At 42.6% G+C, this 20,473-nt stretch overlaps 1 protein-coding gene across 2 annotated transcripts in view; it reads right to left on the bottom strand.

Moving 5' to 3' along the window:
- Positions 1-19,503, bottom strand: part of GBE1 (1,4-alpha-glucan branching enzyme 1) — a 153,324-nt gene extending 133,821 nt beyond the window's left edge. Inside the window, exon 1 of one of the 2 annotated variants that reach the window (XM_053386463.1) lies at positions 19,109-19,503. In XM_053386463.1, the coding sequence (XP_053242438.1) occupies positions 19,109-19,200 (92 nt within the window). In that variant the 5' untranslated portion in view covers positions 19,201-19,503. The remainder of the gene's footprint in view (positions 1-19,108) is intronic. The other variant, XM_053386464.1, reaches the window with a different exon arrangement.
- Positions 19,504-20,473: the final 970 nt, after the last annotated feature.

Here is a 20,473-nt window from a genome sequence, read left to right as displayed (position 1 = left end):
GCGGCACCTGGTCCAGGGTCGAGCAGGAGCAGCCTGAGCATGGAGGAACAGGAGTAGCGTGAGGAAAGGATTTTCCCAGCCATGATCTGGCATGCTCTAGTGGGGCTTGGATGTACGGGAAAGCCCCGGCCAGCGAGAGGCCAAGGCAAGACCCCAGCGGCAGTGCATTTAACCCTAATTTTCGGGCCCCAGCTGCAGCCCTAGGGCGCTCCTTCATTGTGTGGTGGGGCGCGAGTCCCCAGCAAGCTCCAAGCCCCCAACCGCAGCCCACACCCGGCAGCCCATTAAGGCAGGTGAGGGACGCAGTGGTAGTTGCAGCATCAGAGAGGGCCAACCTGCCACAAGAAAGCCATGGCCATGAGCCAAGAGGGAGCACGGTGGCTCCTGGTGCTGTTTTCCCCAGGTTTGCTTTTCTTTTTTAGGCCTTTCCCCCTCTTTTCTTCCTTTTCTTGGGGGGGGGGGCTTTTTTTTGCTCTTTGGAATATGGCAACACAACTGGGCACGTTGGTTTTGTTGCAAGCATGCCATGAGTGCCTCCCTCCGCCCCACTATCAGGTCCATTGGGCTGCAGGAGAGAAGCAGCTTTGTTGGCAAGTTTGGGGACGGGGCTTGCCGCACGCGGAGGCCTGCTGTTCTTCTTCAACCTGCTGGTGAGAGGAGAGGCAGCTGTCGAGTCTGCTTCTCTCAGAAGAACTGACGGCAGAAACAGAAGAATGGGGGGGCATTTTCAAGTAGGGTTACCATATGTCTGGGTTTTTGTTCTTTGGAATATGGTAACCCTAAGGACCTAATAACATTAGTATCAGTTGAATGCTAACTTTCCATGACAAAGTTGTGGTCATGATGCCATCGGAGAAGGGGAAGAGGTGCTGCTTCTGGACATCAAGGAAAGAAGGAACATACCTAGGATGCAGAAAGTCCCAAGTTTAATATCTGGGATCACCAGCCGGAAAGATGTAAGAGGACTTCTAAGTGTGCATCTAACCTGAAACCCTACACACCCAATGTCAGTAAGGGTGAATGGACCAATGGTCCGCCCTCTATAAGGGGGCTTCATAAAGCATTTTATTTGTTTGTATACCACCCTTCATCCGAAAGTCACAGGGCGGTTCACAACATAAAAATACAAAATGAGAATAGAAGACACATAACAAAAAAAACCCCAATAACAAACCAATAACCTCCCTCCCACAGTGTTTATTATTTTCATTCAAGGATCTGAGCTTGGGAACACTAAATGCTTATGAATGAGCTACATCATAGATATGAAAATATTATTCATGCATGGCACCTTGCCTTTCATTTTGTAAAAGCAACAGATTTCTTCACCGTGTTTATAAAACAGATCAGAATGAATGATGTGGCTGTTCCCATTTGGAACTGGATATACATTGTCAATCAAGATACACATTTTATACCAAGGACTACAGTCTACAGAGTAAAAAGAGCCATTTGCATGATTCCAAGATGAGACGCACCAACTCTGGGCAAAAAACATGTTGGTAGCAACATACCTATATTGAAAACCAAACTGAGAATAACCTGTCTAGGGCAGATGGCACATGACATGCACTTACTAGTTCAACTGTGATATCACCCAAAATAAGGATAAATAACCAGGACAATAGGTGCTGATACTGTGGCTCAGCTGCTGACCTAGCTGCTTTCAGAAGGACAAAATACATGGCCAGCCAGAAGTATTAATTCACACAGACTAATCAAACACATACGGCACAAGACTTTGGTTTGCTTGACTTTAGACCATAGAACTGAGTGCATTTGCTCCCCCCCCCCCCCCAGAACATCATAGATACTCCAACATTTATCTCCACTGATATGGAAGTATACATTGAAATTTGGTCCTGGTGTGAAGTATTGCTGTTCCTCACTGTTAAAAGGGTCATGAGCCTTCCTTTAGAAAACTGAACTATTTAGTAGAGAAACAGGGTAGGCTGACTGAGGGGATGGATCTTAATAGGGCATCCTAACCTTTTCAGAGGTGTGAAGATAAAATAAATTTATCTAACTGAATTTTCATATATACATGGAAAAAATGGAACCAGCAAAAATGGATCCAGCCATGGTTGCTTCTATGACCTTGCCTGCAATCAGTGTTCCATCCATCACTGCTTTATGGCAAAAGATGATTGTTTAAGGACTCACCAGCAATCTTGCTCCCTCCTTCACAGCTATCCCAGACTTCTAGTTTGAAATGGGGAAATACCACTTGCCCCAACTCACCACTCCCTCAGTCTTTAAAGATATAGGCTTGAGCCATAAGGTAAGTTAACTTAAGGAGATGGGTAGAAGGAAATTACCCATGCCTACCAACACCAACAGCTCCCTGCATGTCATCTCACATTGTTCAGGAGGGTCTGCGAAAGCTCCAGAGAGACTTGGGTGGAGTGGGGTGGGGGATTTTGCGGAAGAGGGAGAAAACCTTGCCTTTCATGAGCTGCCTTTTAAAAGTTCAGCTATAGTGACTGCATTCTCCATTAAAAAAATAAAGTAGCTCAATAAATTACACAAATGCTTTCAGTTTGAGAGACATCCACTTATACCGCTCTGCTCCCAAGCAACTTTTAAAAGCACATTTTTAATGGATTAAAATAAACCGCATAAATTTTATTTTTATGCGATGTATCAATAATATATCACATAAAAATAAAAATTTAGACTGTTATACTATGGCATTTTTGACCATATGTCAAAATTAATCTTCCAGAATACTTTTCATCCTGGATTCAAAGCTGATTCTCCATAAAGACGAGGGATTTCTGGACTACAGCTGCCAACACCCCTAACCATTCGCCATGTTGGCTGGGGCCTATGGGACTTGGGGTCCAACAACAAATGGGGGAGTACAGGATCTCCATCCCTATGTAGACAATATCCCAAGTTTTTCCATTTTCTTTAACACAACATTTCCAATGTCACCTTAGCATGATCTTTACTGTAATTAAGAGATTAGCTATATTAAAACCCTGAGAGCCAATGTGACTGAAGTCTACAATGCACATATTAGCGCATTCATCAATATACTTCAATAAAATTCAAGTTCACTGACATGCTTTCAAGCAACAGAGCACCCTCAATGAGGTGGTTTCTGCATACTAATTTGAGAATTTAGACTCCCTATAGATTTATATTATAGAATTAAAGCATCAAGATCCACATAAAAAGAAATGCCATTTTATCACTTCTGTACAATAAAAATGAAATGAAATGCATCCTAGTTCTTTGGAGTCACACTACTGCAACAGAGGAAGGTGGCAGCATTAAGTTACGCTACTTCTGAATGCAATATATCATACATAGAGACACACAATTACCATTACCAGTATCCTTTCATGCCACTATTAATTTCTCAGCTTCTTTGCATCTGCCATTAAGGAACAACACAATGGAACCATACTCCATGTTGTTCTGCTAGCGTAGATGCAATATTAATTTTCTAACCATGGGGATGGGTGATGCAGGCTTTGTACATTTCATTCTCTCCCCCTGAACACAAATTCCGCCCTCGTTTCCAATTTCACTTTAAAACTGATATAGTTAAAGCAGAGATGTGAAAGCCTGGGGGGGGAACAGACACCTCCTCTCCCCCCCCCCAGGAACGGGACTTCCTCCCCCCCCAAAAAAAGCCTTGTTTGGTTTTGGAAAAAATGGAGGGAAAGATTGCAGAATTTTTTTATCGGAATGATGAACAAAATGATTCCCACAAAATGATTTCTAGAACAGTCTAACACAGGCATCCCCAAACTCGGCCCTCCAGATGTTCTGGGACTACAATTCCCATCATCCCTGACCACTGGTCCTGTTAGCTAGGGATGATGGGAGTTGTAGTCCCAAAAACATCTGGAGGGCCGAGTTTAGGGATGCCTGGTCTAACAGAAAGACTTTTGTTCTAGCTTTAACATAAAAAGTCATCTCTACCACTGCTGCAAACCCATTCAAAAGTCAGTTCAATTCATTCTAAGGATTGTTGCTTATTAGAGTTTATCAACAGCAGTCCTAAAATACATAGAGATTAATTTATTTAACTTTTTTTGTTTTACCTAGAACAGTGTAAAATGTTAACAGAAAACAAAGTTTAAAAACAAGTACATACAATAAAAATCATGCATTTACATAAACAAAAACATTTTAGAACATGTCTACAACAGTAGAGCAAAGCCGCCTGACCGATGTCATAAATTTATAAAGGACATTCCTGATCCAACCTTTTACATTAATGTATTAACCTTTTTAAAAAATACATTTATCCCTCTTCCCTTTCCCAAGCAAACCAGCATATTAATACCACTTTCCAGTTTCTGTCAACTGAGTTTATTAATGCGAAAATCCATATCCTTGTAGTCTGGACTCAACAAAATTCAAGGCAAAAGTAGCAATCCTACTAATTGTACATTTTCTCACTCACTGCAGGAATAAGAAATCACAAGAGAGTTTCCTGGCCCATTGTGCTGATGCAACCCTGTTGCAAAACACAAACACCGCAATGAAGGATTTCAAAAGGATCCAAGCATGTATAACCATGCCTGATTTCAGGAACAGGGCTCCCTACCACCACCTTTATATTTTATTTTGAGCAAATGTGCGGAAAGCCCTGAAAGAGGCCCTACCCTTCTGTTCTCACATCTCAAGCTTAAATACACACGTTGTACACATGATATTTCAAATATGGTGGCATTCACCGCACACTTCAGCTAGCTGTTTGTTATGCAGTTTATGTTTTATCAGTGTTCACACAAGAATCAAGATTATCCCAAGCAAACTCAAAAGTTGACAGGTTCCTACATTTCAAAGGAAAGTTCTGTTTACGATTTTTTCCCCAGTCATGGCACTTATGAACTGTAACTCATTAATTCATTAAGTACCAGAGCTCCATTTTTACATATTAAGACTCAGCTGACAGCTTGTGCGTGGACATGTTAGAACTCTGAATCCACTACAAAGACATACACACACCCTTTTGAAATACCTAATTGAAATTGTGCATTCTAGTTCTGGTGTGCTCTTAGGTGGGTGTTTACTAGGGGTCAGAACTTCTTGTGCATGCAAGTAGGTTTGTTTTTCAAAGCATCTGCAAGACATTATTTATTATTATTATTATTATTATTATTTATTTTTACCCCGCCCATCTGGCTGGGCTTCTGCTACCACTCAGGGTGGCTTCCAACAGAATTGATGATAAGAATATAAAAAAGCGATAAAACATCAGACATTAAAAACTTCCCTAAACAGGGCTGTTGACACCCCACTGCCAGCCTGTAACTCCCACTCTTCCTTTAATCCACATTTTCCCTTTTGCAGCATCTCAATGACCTGTTTTGCAGTATTTAATCTCCCATGCAGAAAAACAAATTGTCCCCTTCTATCACATGCACTTCAAAAATGTGAAAAAACTCCTCCTAGCTCTTTAATCAAAATGAATCTGTGGAAGTTCTAAACATGCCCAACTGAACCAAGCCTTCAGACTTCTGCTAGGTGGCAGGTACCCATGGAAAATGAAAGGGAAAGAGAGACAGAGAATGGAGCTCGTTCCCAGCTACAACCCAGTAACAGGAAAAGCTCTAATAGGGATGAGGAAGTATCTCAAAGAAACTGTCGAAGGGTTGTGTACTACCAGGCGTCCATTCTTGCCAAGTCAAAGAAGACAGGAGAAGGTGCAGATGCTAACCTAAATCAGTTCAAATTGGTAAGCAGAAGTCAGAGAAATAAATAACAGAGGACAAGGTCCTTGCTTTCAGCACTTTTTTTAAAAAAAGAAAAACCTAATGATACATTCAGAACAGCAGCATTTTGTCAGATGCCCTGAGGTCTCTACTGGCCCATTAGAGCACAGATGAGCAGAAGAAACACTGGTGGCTCAGCTACATTAGTCAAAAAACAGTGTTTCGAAGGTGTTCTAAACATGCAACACCAGCGACATGTAGAGCAAAAAACTTTTCTATGCGATGTTCCATAGCATTTTTTTTCTTTTGTTATAATTGTTTAATTTCTGATTTATTTTTAAAAAAATTCCTGTGTGTAGATCCACCCTGGGTCTTCTGGTGGATCTGAGTAATATACCGTAGATCAGCAAGTGTTCTAGTAAAAACAAAATGTAGATCTCACCAGACTGGGATCTGCTCACCCCTGCCTTACAGATAAAGGCTCCATTAGGAATCTAAGATGCTTAAAGGCATTCACTATACATATGATCGGCTTTTTCATCAAGATGCCAAACATGCTGGATTTTATGAATTTCATCAACTGTAGACACAGCAAAAGGTTTAGACACAGTCTTTTAAAGAGAACAACATCTGTTGATTTCAGACCCTGTTTCTCTTCAAACCGTAAGAGACGAAAGCTCTAGATCAGGCTTTCTATACATTTTTAAATTTGCACGGTTTTTTATTCGTAACAGAATCCATCTTTTCTTGATGCACAAACCCCTGCCAACAAGAACAGGGCAAAAGGTTGCTGTAGCAATAGCTGGTGGTTTGGGCTACATAATTTCCTTCTAAGCACATACTGTATGAAAATGTCCTCTTTTTAAAATGACCCCATTGCAGACTTGGACAATTTTAGTATGCTTCCAAGCACGCTGGAGAAGAATAACAAAGCTTTAGTTCCTAGTTCACATCTATGATAGCAGGAAGGAACCATTTTGGACTGAAATATCTTTCTAACATGCTGGTCTTCTTCCAGCCATAGGCTGAATGCTCAGGGACTTATACAGTGGTACCTCGGGTTACAGACACTTCAGGTTACAGACTCTGCTAACCCAGAAATAGTACCTCAGGTTAAGAATTTTACCTCAGGATGAGAACAGAAATCGGGATCCGGGGGCGTGGCAGCAGCGGGAGGCCTCATTAGCTAAAGTGGTAACTCAGGTTAAGAACGGACCTCCGCAACGAATTAAGTTATTAACCCGAGGTACCACTGTAGAGGTTCAAAGCTAGCATGGTCTCATCAAGGCTTTAGAATGTACTAGCTAACATGTGCCTTTTGGATCAGGGAAGCAGCCTAGAGTGCTCAGTACTTAGAACTTTTTATAAGAAGGCAGGAATATAGCAGAAAATGCACCAATTAAGACACAAATCCAATATATAATCAAAATGCACATATAAAAGTTTCTTCCTGAGCCTATGCTTTTCTTTTGTGCAGATTGTTCCTAGCATCTTCAACACAGGAATGCTGTCCATGATAATTAAAAAATAATAATGATCACCTGGATTGGATTTCAGATGTGGAATCCCTTCTTAATTTCACTGATTTAAGTTCTATGTGGTCATTTATGATGCCTTGGCAAGTGTGTAATTTGTAATTCATCCAGGATTTTAACCACTTCCCAGAGGAGACCAAGAAAATGTGAGTGATCTTTAGAATGGCTCATTTTCATGCAGCAGAGTGAGAAACCCCAGCATGCAGAGCACGACTGCAAATTTCCCCACATGGACTTAGAAACAATTAAGGCTAGTAGTGCTGCTCTAGGCAGACTATTTGCTTGATCCTGGAAGAGCTTTCTGAAGACTCTGACACAGGAGTCATAGCATGTTTAACAGTCTATTGCCACATAACTCATATACCAGGTAGTTTAAAACCTCAAACACACAAATCATGTACGCACACACATTATATATACATAGTTTACTATTTTGTGCTTAGCACTGGGTGTTTTATTGCTTTATATTCTTTGCAAACACTATGCTGCATAATGGCAGTTTCCTAACTTCTTGCTCCTCTTAAGGTAAGATGTTGTTGTTGTTGTTGTTGTTGTTGTTGTTTAGTCGTTTAGTCGTGTCCGACTTTTTGTGACCCCATGGACCAGAGCACGCCAGGCCCCCCTGTCTCCCGCAGTTTGGTCAGACTCATGTTTGTAGCTTCGAGATCTCTGAGTTTTCAATCCTATATTTACAGTGGTACCTCCGGTTATGAACTTAATTCGTTCTGGAGGTCCATTTGTAAACTGAAATCGTTCTTAACCTGAGGCGCGCTTTCACTAATGGCGTCTCCCGCTGCTGCCGCGCCACCGGCACGCGACTTCCGCTCGCATCCCGGGCAACATTCGCAACCAGGAGCATCTACTTCCAGGTTAGCGGAGCTCATAACCCAAAGCATTCATAAGGAGGGTGGTACATAACACGAGGTTCCACAGTACCTGAAAACATAGGAAGTTGTCTTGCTCTGAGTCAGACCGTTGGTCCATTTTGTTCAGCACTGCTTACACTGACTGGCAACAACTCTCCAAGGATTCAGGGGGCTTTCCCAGCTCAACATAAAGATGCCAATGATTGAACTGGAACCTTTTGGGTACAAAGCATCTGTTCTAGATAGACCTTCCCCAAATACAAGGTTTACAAGTCCCATTTAACTTAACATGTTTACTTCTCAGTAGACATGTATATATGATTGCATTGAAAATGTTCAATCCTATGCATATTTAATCAAAAATAAATCTCTCTGAATAAAATTAATTATATAGGAATATGACCTCCAGTTTCCACAGTTAAACTGCAACAGCATTCTTTAGCCCCAAATCTTTTTGTTTTCTGCTAATATTTGTTATCATTCCACCTTCAGAGTCTGTCTCTTGCTCTCCCAAAACAGCTCTCTCAAGCCCTTGTTATCTCTTTGAACTATGTGAGTTACTGGTCATTCAGTTAAGACCCTAGAGAAGGAAGGCAATTCTCTTTGAAGGGCTTTTTTCTCAAAATCAAGTGTGCAGGCACATGTATTTTATCCCGCCTTCAGGCCTCAAGAACCGAAAGCAGTTCTCAGAAATTAGAACCCCATTTTAAAAGAACAGGCAGCCTTAAAGAAACAAAACAAAACAGTAACATAATAGAATGCAATTATCAGAAAAGACAAAAAAGAAGAAGAAAACTCATATAGCCAACAAATAGCTTTTAAAAACAGGGATTGGGAACATGTGGTCCTTCAGATGTTGTGGGATTACAACTCTCAAACTTAATAGTAAGGTTGGTGAACTTGCTTGAACTTCCAAACTCACCAGCCAAAACATTTCAAATTAAGGCATTATTATTATTTAATTAATCAAAGCTGTGGCTCTGCAGATGTTCTTTTGATGCACAAGCTCCAGGCTGGTACACCGGGAGGTCCCAATAACTGTCCCACAACACCCTGAATTAAGTGGCTAACATCTAGAGAGAAGCCAGCATTAACTTTTCAGCCACTGCGCCAAAACTGGGGCCTCCACTGCAGCCCCCGCCCCATAGCCACACACACTAGGAATGCTTTTCTCCGCTGGTAGAGGCAATTGAGAACTTGCCCAACTTCCTAATACACACGCACTCAGCCATCAATACAGGAGAATAAGGAAGATCATACAGCCAAATTCTACCCACCCTTTGAACTTCCATGAGTTAAGTCGGGAGGAAACCAGTTCCTAATCTGCAACTCCAATAGCCTCACTTTGCACTCCAGTTTTCCATTCTTTCTTCCCACCTCTACCCCTGTATCTATCAGTAAGCCACTACTATTTGATGCTTATCTGGAAGAAATCTGGGACCAGGGAGAACACATATTTGCCAATAATGCAATTATAGAGTAAAAGATTTAAACTAACACCACATGCAGTTTTATCCCATATAAAGCAGGCCACTGAAAAAAACTAAGTTGCTGTGTACATAGTTAACAGATTATTGTGGCACCTGCAGGAAATGGCAGTATATTATAAAGGGAGAGGAGCTGTTAGCACAGAAAAGCCTAACAGGCAGCATTTACTGCACTTGTTTGGAACATCATAAAATGCTATAATACTGCAGGCATTAATGGGTCCAACCGCATCATTTACAGGGTTAGTACCAGAAGACGAAAAGTACATCCCAAATTATATGTGGCTTTAGCTCACATAACACTTTGCTATTTGCAAAAGAGTTGCTAGAGAGAGTTCATATTTCACAGAACAATGTGAATTAAGACTGGATTCCTGACACCACATTGCTGGGAATTCAATGGAACTGACTTCTGAGTAGACATGGTCAGAACTGGAGTCCAAAACATCTGGAACAGGCACCCCCAAACTCGGCCCTCCAGCTGTTTTGGGACTACAATTCCCATCATCCCTGACCATTGGTCCTGTTAGCTAGGGATGGTGGGAGTTGTAGTCCCAGGAATACAGCTGGAGGGCCGAGTTTGGGGATGCCTGATCTGGAAGGTCAGATTCCCTACCACTGGTTTATATGGTAGTGCTGTGTATACTGTAAATCCTATTAAGAACCCAAGAAGCAGGCAGACACACACCACATACATAACACATTGTGATGGCATGTAACTCTACTTCTAAACCAGTGTACTACTGATCAACCTGGTGATTTATAAAAAACCCTCCCCGGGCATTAGGGAGAAATAAGAACACAAAATATTAAATGTATATAACATTTTGTTTGTTACTCTGTTAAATTAGAACAGTGCCTTGCCATTCTAATTCAGTCTGCACCTCACAAACGGGTTCACCCAGTGATTTATGAAGCTCAGACTGCAACTGTGCAGGCCACCAACTAATCATTCATAAGGAATGTGAATGTATCAAAAGAAAAGCCACCTTTATTATTTTATTTGTACCCCATTGTCAGGGACCATGCTGAGGAGGGCTGCACTGAGGAAGAATGGTGGGAGCCACCTCCTCCTCCTGATCCTAATCCTGAATCTTCCCAGGAGGAGGACAGTATAGATTTGAAACAGTGGTTTGCAAAGGGGCATAGTTCAGAAGGCAAAAGCTGGGAAATACTAGATTGGGAACAGGTAGCAGAAGAAACACTAGAAGAGTGATTCACAATCTCTGGAGAGTATCCACCCCCCTTCCCCAAAGTCATGGAGAGCTCAGATAGTGTCAGAACAGAAAGCGTGTAGGTTACAAACTCAGATTACAAAACATAGGAGTGATGTAGATTAATAGGGATGGAAGGGGGAGTGACCCTTAATTGGGAGCACCGCCATTCTGGGTAGACACTTTCTTTTCTTCTTCGCTGCGTTTATTAAAGAAACTAACTGGTAAGAACTCACTTTCATTTGATCTGCTCATTTATGGCCACAGGGGAAGAAGCGGATTCCCCGAAGCCTGATACCCATTCTACAAGCAGCTCAGACCAATATGTCACCATCACAAGAATCTTTGAGATAAGTTAGGTTCAGAGAGAGTCATTCCCTACAATGACTTAACAAGCTTTATGGCTAAGCTAGAACATGAAACTGGGTTGCACACATTCAAACGTAGCATAGAATCCACTGCAACACACAGGCTTAGGTCAAATATGCCTTTTGCCAACTGCATACAGGAGACTGAAATAAGTGCCAGGTCACAAGCAGAAAATTTAGCCCTTTTAATATGGGCAAAACAACATCATAGTTAGAAAGAAGTTATTTAGCATCTTTTTTCTTCCTCCCAGATTTGTGATGCATACAGATCCCAATAAAATCTACGTTTTAAAGGGAGTCTGCACATTTATGGAGAAATGGGTTGCGTATAAAAATAAAGAATTCCACTAATGGGGCTAAATTCTATTTTTAACTAGCTGAATCTGCAACCTCTATTAACATCAACGTCTGGTAAAATACTAAGAGATTTATAGCCATGAGTTACATTATTGATACTAAATCTCTACTTGTTAGAGAAAAGGTTAGAAACACCAAGGAAAATTCAATGCAAAAAGTTAAATTAATTACTCACTAAAATTTAAAGGAAGTCAATATAAACTTGAAGAATCTAACCATGTTTAGCCTTAAAGGAAGATTCTGAACATGTAGATGTTAGACTGTACTTAAACATAGCTAAAGTAAAATATTTGTAATTAGTAACGTACAACAAGTTATTTATTTAGTTATCTAACCAACTTCATTCTCAGATGAAGTATCAGTTGCATTTATGTAGTAAAAATGCTTAGCATTATTTGTTCTTAGCACTAATTAATTTTTTCTTAGCTCCAAGCTCTGGAGGGTAGAACTTGAACTAATGGCTTCAAGTTACAAGAAAGGAGATTGACTAAGTATCAGGAAGAACTTTCTGACAGTAAAAGCTGTTTGACAGTGGAATGAGCTCTCTTGAGAGGTTGTGGGCTTTCCTTCATTGCATGTTTTTAAGCAGAAGTTGGGTGGCCAACTGTCATGAATGCTTTAGCTAAGATTCCTGCATTACAGGGGGTTGGACTCTATGACCCCTGGGGTGCTTTCCAACTCTATGATTCTATAATAATAATAATAATAATAATAATAATAATAATAATAATAATTTATTATTTATACCCCGCCCATCTGGCTGGGTTTCCCCAGCCACTCTGGGCGGCTTCCAACAAAATAGTAAAATACAATAACCTATTAAACATTAAAAGCTTCCCTAAACAGGGCTGCCTTCAGATGTCTTATAAAAGTCTGGTAGTTGTTTTTTCTTTGAGATCTGGTGGGAGGGCATTCCACAGGGCAGGTGCCACTACTGAGAAGGCCCTCTGCCTCATTCCCTGTAACTTGGCTTCTCGCAGAGGGGGAATCGCCAGAAGGCCCTTGGCACTGGACCTCAGTGTCTGGGCAGAACGATGTGGGTGGAGACGCTCCTTCAGGTATACTGGACCGAGGCCGTTTAGGGCTTTAAAGGTCAGCACCAACACTTTGAATTGTGCTCAGAAACGTACTGGGAGCCAGTGCTGTTCTTTCAAGACTGGTGTTATTGTTGGGATTTTGCTTCTGATAGTTATATGCTCTCGGCATCCGCTCCCAGTCACCAGTCTAGCTGCCGCATAGCCTAACAGAATAACTTGATACACTCAAATTATGCCTAGGCATCCAAGAAAGTATTGTTATAGATACAAGGAGACCATTCCTTGGCTAATAACTTTCCAGGGTGATTGGTTTACTTTCATCAATGGCAGGAAATGTTCTCATAATAGGTGAGGATCTCCTTCCAGTTTTTGGATTGCAAGACAAATCATAATATGGGAGGGGCAGAGAAATAGTATGGAGTAAGTTTGATATTACTGAAAAGACCAAAGAGTATGCTCTACATGGGGCTGCCTTTGAAGGCAGTATACAAATTCTCAACAGCTGCAAAATGCTACTGCTAGGTCACAGGAAGGTGGGGGAACAGAGCAATGGGGCACAAGACTGATTCTCTATCAGTATCAGTAGTTATCACTGCCTTTCAAAGTGTTGATTTTTAATTGTAAAGTCCTAAATGACTTATGAATAAGTTATTTGAAGGACCACCTGAACTCATCATAATCTGCTAAGTCACAGATCTGTCTCAAAGTCCCCTGTTATGTACTCAATCCAATTTGTGGGCGAGACACAATTTTGTTGTGGTTCCTAAAATTTGAAACTCCCATCGGATGTGCACATGGCATATACAGTGGTACCTCGGGTTAAGTACTTACTTTGTTCCGGAGGTCCATACTTAACCAGAAACTGTTCTTAACCTGAAGCACCACTTTAGCTAATGGGGCCTCCCGCTGCTGCTGCGCCGTCGGAGCACGATTTCTGTTCTCATCCTGAAGCAAAGTTCTGAACCTGAAGCACTATTTCTGGGTTAGCGGAGTGTGTAACCTGAAGCGTATGTAACCCGAGGTACCACTGTATACACTATGGATTTTTAAACTGGCCTTAAAAATCCTTTTTCTAACTGCGTTTTTTGTTGAAGGCTTTTTCTACAGAGATACGTTGCAAAATATAGCTTTGTCCATTTGTTTTTATTAAGTGTCTTTAACTCTTAACTGGTCTTTTTAATAGCCGTTAATGCAGCTGCCGTTGTTGATTCTGATTATTTTAAATCATTGCATTTCTTTGCTTTTAAAATACTGTGAGCTGCTTAAGGGTTGACTATGCTCAAAAAGGCAACATATAAATAAATTTATAAAGTAAATAAATGCCCTTGTAAAAAAAAATGGAGTGCAGAAAAACCTGTACGAGCCCTGCCTTGACCTCTTGCCCAGGGATGGTTAGGAGAGCAGGCATATATTTTGGGAAACTACCCGTAATACAACAGCAAATCAGATCCAAATAAGAGCCAATTCTGATTTCCATCCATTACTGCAGCTATTTCAAACACCAGAAACGGTAAGGTGGCAGGAAGGCAGATTATGTCCTCCTTTGGGCTGACAAGTGTGGGCAACAAGGAAGATTGCTCAATAGTGCTCTAGCAGCTCTAATTTCTGACATGGAAATAAGCGCTCTTCAGCTCAAAAATGCACATGATTTTAATTGCACCTACTTCCACGTATTGAGATCAATGAAACAGTTAAGCTAATGACAAAAGTCATTTACCCAACAGGAGAGAATGTGATAGCTCATTCAGGCATTTGTTAACTGAACAGTTTGCATTAATGCAGCTTTAAAGAGGACAGGCATTACATTCGTGCACACCAAAACACTGCCCAAAGCCCTCGGCACAAGCAGTAAGGCCTCATTTCTACTCACATTCACCAGTTTAAACCAGAGACGGAGATTGTCAACTAATTGCTACTAAGGCCATAGAGACCATGACAAACAGGAGGGACTTGGGGGAGAGATGAAAGGCATCAGATTCAGGGATCGCTTTTGAATGGAAGGCTTGTTACTGTGCTGGGAAAGGTACATGTAGGCTGTTTGTGTTGCTGGTGGGGGGGTGTTTATTCTGTTAATTATTGTTTACACAGACATATTTTAAATAAGCAGGTATTTTCATTAAGAGTAATTGACTTATAATCGATTTGCAATTGTTCGGGGGAAGGGGCTGATGAAATACATGGATAGAAGTGAAAGTCGCTTCTCTGGATAGGAGTTTAAAATTTCCTGGTTATTCTAAATGTCTTTGAATCTCAAATTTTGTAACAAATACTACCCAACAAAATGTCTAACATAACAAAACAACAGATAGCTGTACACAAAAATGTCAAAGACTGAAGCTCCTTCATTGCATGACCTCTTGCTCCCATGTTTACATTTTATACCCATGTTTCTTTATGTATATATAAATAAATAAATAAGGTTCACACATTTACCATCTGCAGTAATTGATAACAAGGTAAAAAATAAATAAAGGAGAATCCTCTGTGTTGCCAGGAATATGTGTGTGTGTGTGTGTGTGTGTGTGTATGCATTTATTCAAATCTGCAAAATTTTATTGATTTTAGTGTGCTAAAATAGGGCCATTTTTAAAAGGGGAATGCTGTGATTTGCCAGCAAGACTCAGAATGCTCAGTTTATGATCCATGTGGGATAGCAGGATCAGTAGAGCATGAGACTCAGGATCATGAGTTGAAGCCCCATGTTGGGGGATAGATTCCTGCTTTATAGGGGGTGGAATAGATGGTCCTTGTGGTCCCTTCCAACTCTACTAATCTATGATTCTCTGTTGTATATAATTTTATTTGGGTCTGTGTCAACTTCATGTTAAGTTGTTTTAGTCTTGCTTTGTCATACCACCAAGTTCACCCATTGATTGGTGCACTGAAAACCAATGGTTTTAAACCTATGCAATGTAAACATCCATGTTCTTTTAATTATTGACATTAAATGTCAACTTTGATTGTTACTATACAAACCCGGAGGAGGGTTTATGCTCAGTTAATTACTGGATTTGGGAAGTTCCATTCTAATTGGTGAATGATGCCACATATAAAAATCTTAAAACTAAACATAACAGGACACTTTCAGTTTAATGTACTATCACAAGATTCAGCCACTAGTGCTTTTTAACGCTGCTTTGAAAACATGTCATCGCCTTTTTTCCTGGCAAAGCAGTAAAAGTAAGTTTGGTAATCTGCTTGTAAAAGGCTCCTATGGCAGTTAATAGTAGAAAATTATAACCAATTGTGCCTGAAAAATATACCACACCAAGGCAGGAAAGCAAGTACTCTCAGGTGCTGTTATCATATAAGATAACAGCTGGAAAGTAGTTACGATACTCAGGATAACACTTCATGCATCTGATGAAGCGGACTGTAGTAAATTTGTTACTCTTGGCAGTGCCACGAGGCTGATTGTTGTTTTCACTGCAGGAGACCAATGCAGCTACTTCCCCTAGAAATTGTATCTGATGAAGTGGACTCTAATCCACAAAAGCTTATACCATCATGAACTTGTTGGTCTTCAGCCTGGTTCGTTCATCAAAATAAAGCCAAACTATGGCTTCCCTGGATGATGTGAACAGGCTGGCTCCTGATGAGTTTAAAGAGGATTTTCTCCTCCAGACCCTGGCATAGCTGCTGCACTGCCCTGCCATTTCATCTCAGGCCTGTGACACAACACAGCAGCTAAGTCAAGGCTTTGTTCTGTTGCTAGATTGTGGTCAAGGAGGAGAGACCCTAATCTAATTAATCATGGTCCTGCACTCAGATACCACACTAAGCCAAACTTGTAATAAAAGGGCCAAGCAACAGCAAAGTGGGTGTTAGCTCCGGTCCAGGAGCCCATACATTTGCATAGTCATAGGTTACCTTGAGTCCATGACATGCAAACTAGGCCAATTAAGATACAGTGGTACCTCGGGTTCTGGAGGTCCGTTCTTAACCTGCAACTGTTCTTAACCTGAAGAACCACTTTAGCTAATGGGGCCTCCTGCTGTTGCCGCGCCACTGGAGCACGACTTCTGTTCTCATCCTGAAGCAAGTTCTTAACCCGGGTACTATTTCTGGGTTAGTGGAATCTTTAACCTGAAGCATATGTAACCTGAAGCGTATGTAACTCGAGGTACCACTGTACTACAAGACTTTGTTATTTTAGGTGCAACCAACTACTCCTCTGGAAGATGCTCTTCTTTAAAAGTACAGTCTTCTTCCCTCCTCATTTTAACTCTTCTTGGTGAAGAGACAATTATTCTGTACTAGCAAAACAAAAAAAACTTCATCAACAAACAGATGGACAGTTTCAGACTGTTGCTATTTTCAAGTGGAACTCAGTCACATCCCAGCAAATCCAGGTTAAGTGCCATTATAGATGACTGGAAGATCTTGCATATCAAAGCCACTTCCCTCAAAGATCAGACTTTTTGCAATGAGGAAAGTGAAGGGGAAATCCCACTGGAAAGGGTGGGATAGCACTTGCTTTGGCACATATAATCTCTCTGGAAACAAATCAAGTGGACTGGAGGAATCCATGATGTGGAAAAACCAAACATACTGTACCCAGGCATACTCTTAGAAGCCACTATGAAATCCCTACAAGTATTGCAATTTGGGGGGGGGGGGTAGCAGCAGCAGCGGATTTCACTGCTGATGTTTGTAATATTAGAAGGGGGATATTTGGCTGCCATAACAGTCCCCAGTGCAGTGGGAAAGCTGACAGCAGCCAAAAATCCCCGCTCCAATATTTCAAATAGCAGCACTTGTCCTTCACAACTTATGCAGAGAAAAGTAAAGGAGCCCTCAAGGACACTATTGAGGTGAAGTCTAAATCTGCTCTCTGACACTGGGAATCAATTCTGTTCTTATCCATGTCCCCACTCATGCAGAATAAATCATACTATTGTCTAACCTTTCAATCTGCATAACCTCACTGTGGGCTCCATTACTTTATCCCATCTGACAAAAATCTTAGCCGCTGGCATTTACATATAGATTTATCAATCACTTTTTAGAGCAGCAGGCACACACACACACACACACACACACACAGAGAGAGAGAGAGACAACTTTTACCTTACAACAGCTTTGTGAAGTAGGTTAAGCAGAGACAGAATGACTGACTCACTCAGGGCAACCCTGTAAAGCTTCAAGGCTGAGCAGGGATTTTAACCAAGCTCTGTCTCTTCCAAATCCAACACTATCCACAACACCAGGCTGCAGTGACCACTGCCCAGTTTATGATCCCTTTTGCTACTCCATGCTCCAGCAAGCAATATGCTTCAGTGAACAGAGAATTTGCCACAAATGTGGAAGACCAATGTTTAAATCCTATTCTGACCACTGCTCTTGGGTGGGTTTTAGCAACTCACAGTCCCACAGTCTAAGATACCTATGTGTAAAATTGTTGGCTGTAAATATTGAAGGCTGCCTCAAACAACTGCTACAGAAATCGAAAATAAAAAGTTAAAAATTAAGTAAGTTCATAAAAGTTTCTGATCACACTTTCTACAGAACCCTTGTCCCCTAAATTATTGGTTTCTTGGGGGGGGGGTATTATAGAAGGGTGGGAAGGTGAACTAATCTTAGGAGCCCAGTCAAAGGGTGCAAACTCAAGGGAGCTTGCATCTGAGTACACATGTCAGGCTGCAAATTGTTAGTAGCAACAGTTTTCATTTCTCCCTCTCAGAGCCCAGTCCTACGCATGTTTACTTAGAAGCCCCACTGTATTCAATGGGGCTTGGTCCCTTTATAAACGTATTTAGGATCCCAGCCTTGGGCATTGCTCACGGATTATTTAGCCGAGGACTCTCCACACACCTTTCGTTGCTGATTCTTTTTTTACATAGTGAAAAGCTCACGGCTCTTTTACCCGGTCGGCAGACAATAGAAGCTCTTGCAGCGTTAAGGGGGAAAGTCCCTCCCTCTCCACCAGCTAAGGGCAAGAGCCAACTTCCAATCCCAAGTGAGGGCAGCTGGGTGGCTTCACGGGCGCTTCCCGTGGAGATGAAGGCTCGCCAATCAGGCTCGCCCGCTCCCCGCCAGCGAGGAAGCACGCGACGCACACGCACCGCGGACGCCGGGATGCGCACGTGAAAGGCAGGGGCTCATGTTGCAACAGAGAGGAGCGCGGGGCGGGTAGTGGAGGGGCTGCAGCCGCTCAGCTGTCCTAGCCGGGCTCGCTTTCCTTCCTCATTGCGGCTGGGCACCAAAGCTGCGGCAGCCCTGCCTTTACTCGGGAGTAAGTCCCTCCTGGACTCCGGAGTGAAAATGCACAGGCAGCTGCAAAGGCGGCAGGTAGAGGAGGAGAAGGTAGTGAAGCCAAGTGAGCCCAGCGGGCAAGAGAAGCTACCGGGACTTTAGCAAGGCATGCACGGTGCCGCTCCGCAGATAGGGACTTACTCCGGAGGAAGCAAGCAGGACTGAGGTGCAAATAAGCGTGACGGTGCAGCTTTTTAGTGTCTGGAGCAGCTGTTTTTGGTTTTTTGAGGGATGGGCCCGGAGGGGAGATGGGCGGGTGTGAGAGGAGCCCCGAAGCAGCGCGTTCAGGTGCACCAGCTGGTCTCGGTTACCTGCGCTCGAAGTCCTGCTCAAAGGGAGTCAGGTAGGGGTCCTTCTCCAGCAAGCGCTGCAAGTCGGACGGGCGAGGGCTTAGCAAAGCCATCTTTGCAGCAGCAGCGGGAGGATCCGACCTCAGTTGCACCAGGATGTCAGGAGAAGCGGCGCCCTCTCAGCTCCCTATATACATTTGGGTAAGAGGGGTGGGCTGGAAGGGCAAGCGCCGACCTCTCTCCCACCAACCCACCCCCTTTTCGGGATAGGGCTAGGCCGGGTGCCGCCCAGGCTGGGGAGGGGAAGGGGGTCACCCAGCTGCGCAAGGGAAGGGCTCCGGGAACAAGCAGTTCCGGCCTTGCTAAGAGACTCGAAACCTGCGGCTGCTTCAGGGTTTGCAGCGTCCTTGCGACTGAGCATGCTCGGGAAACAGGAGCAAGCTCAGTGGTGCGTTCTGAAGCCGCTGCCCTCACTTGGCCCCCTTCACATCCGCCAGGAATTGGTGTTTTGCCTCCGTTATCCAGTACTTTGTACTGAGCAAAGGTGAGCGCCCAGGAGCAGACCAGGAGAATAAGCAATGCCGGTGATAGGCAGCAGACTAATGAAGAGAGGCAGAAGATGCAATCTTAGGCACATTTACTTGGCATAAATCTCATTGAACTCGTTGGAATATTTTTCATAATAAACATGCCTACAGTTAGGCATCACCTGGTTTAAGATTTGGTGTGCTGAGTGCAAGTATTAATCACTGGTGGAAATAGGGGTCTTTCTCTGCCAGAGAAGAGGGGGGTGCCAGAGGGTTCTTGCTGCTCCTCCCATTTTGGGGGTGGGGTGGAGGGTGCCTGCAGAACTCCAGTGCCGTCTCGGGTGCCTTCAGCACCCACCAACTGTGCCAGAGAAGTAGCAGCTGCAATGAGAGCTCACATAAAGTAGCATAGAAAACATGAGGTGACGAAACAGGAAGGACTGTCTGTGCCTGGTCACTTTCAACAGCTGTTTCCCAGTAAAGACATATCTCTTCTCCTCTCCCAAGGTCATGCTGTCCTATCCTTGCACAGTGCATAGAGCAGCTAAAAGATGGCAGCCTGATCTTAATGCTTCTGGGAGGGAGGTGTGGCGTCCTTGTTCAAATCTTCCAAGTACACTGGTGAAACAGTTGAATTGTTGACTTTACAACTTAATCTTTGTACAGGCCATTCTTTATAAATTGACAAAGTAATGCTCCCCAACTGGTGGAAGGGCAGGAGAAGTTTCTAAGATATGCTTCAGGCTGATGTCAAGCAAGACATACTTGTGGCAAATGAACTTGACAGAGTTTGACAAGAATCCTCATATTGCTAGGAAGGAGGAGAACCGATGTTTTGAATGAGGAACCTGTGGCCCTC

This window comes from Podarcis raffonei, chromosome 4 (genome assembly GCF_027172205.1).
Source record: "Podarcis raffonei isolate rPodRaf1 chromosome 4, rPodRaf1.pri, whole genome shotgun sequence".
In the NCBI taxonomy this organism is placed as follows: domain Eukaryota; kingdom Metazoa; phylum Chordata; class Lepidosauria; order Squamata; family Lacertidae; genus Podarcis; species Podarcis raffonei.
Note: the sequence above shows the minus strand (reverse complement) of the source record. Positions and strands in the feature narration are given on the sequence as shown.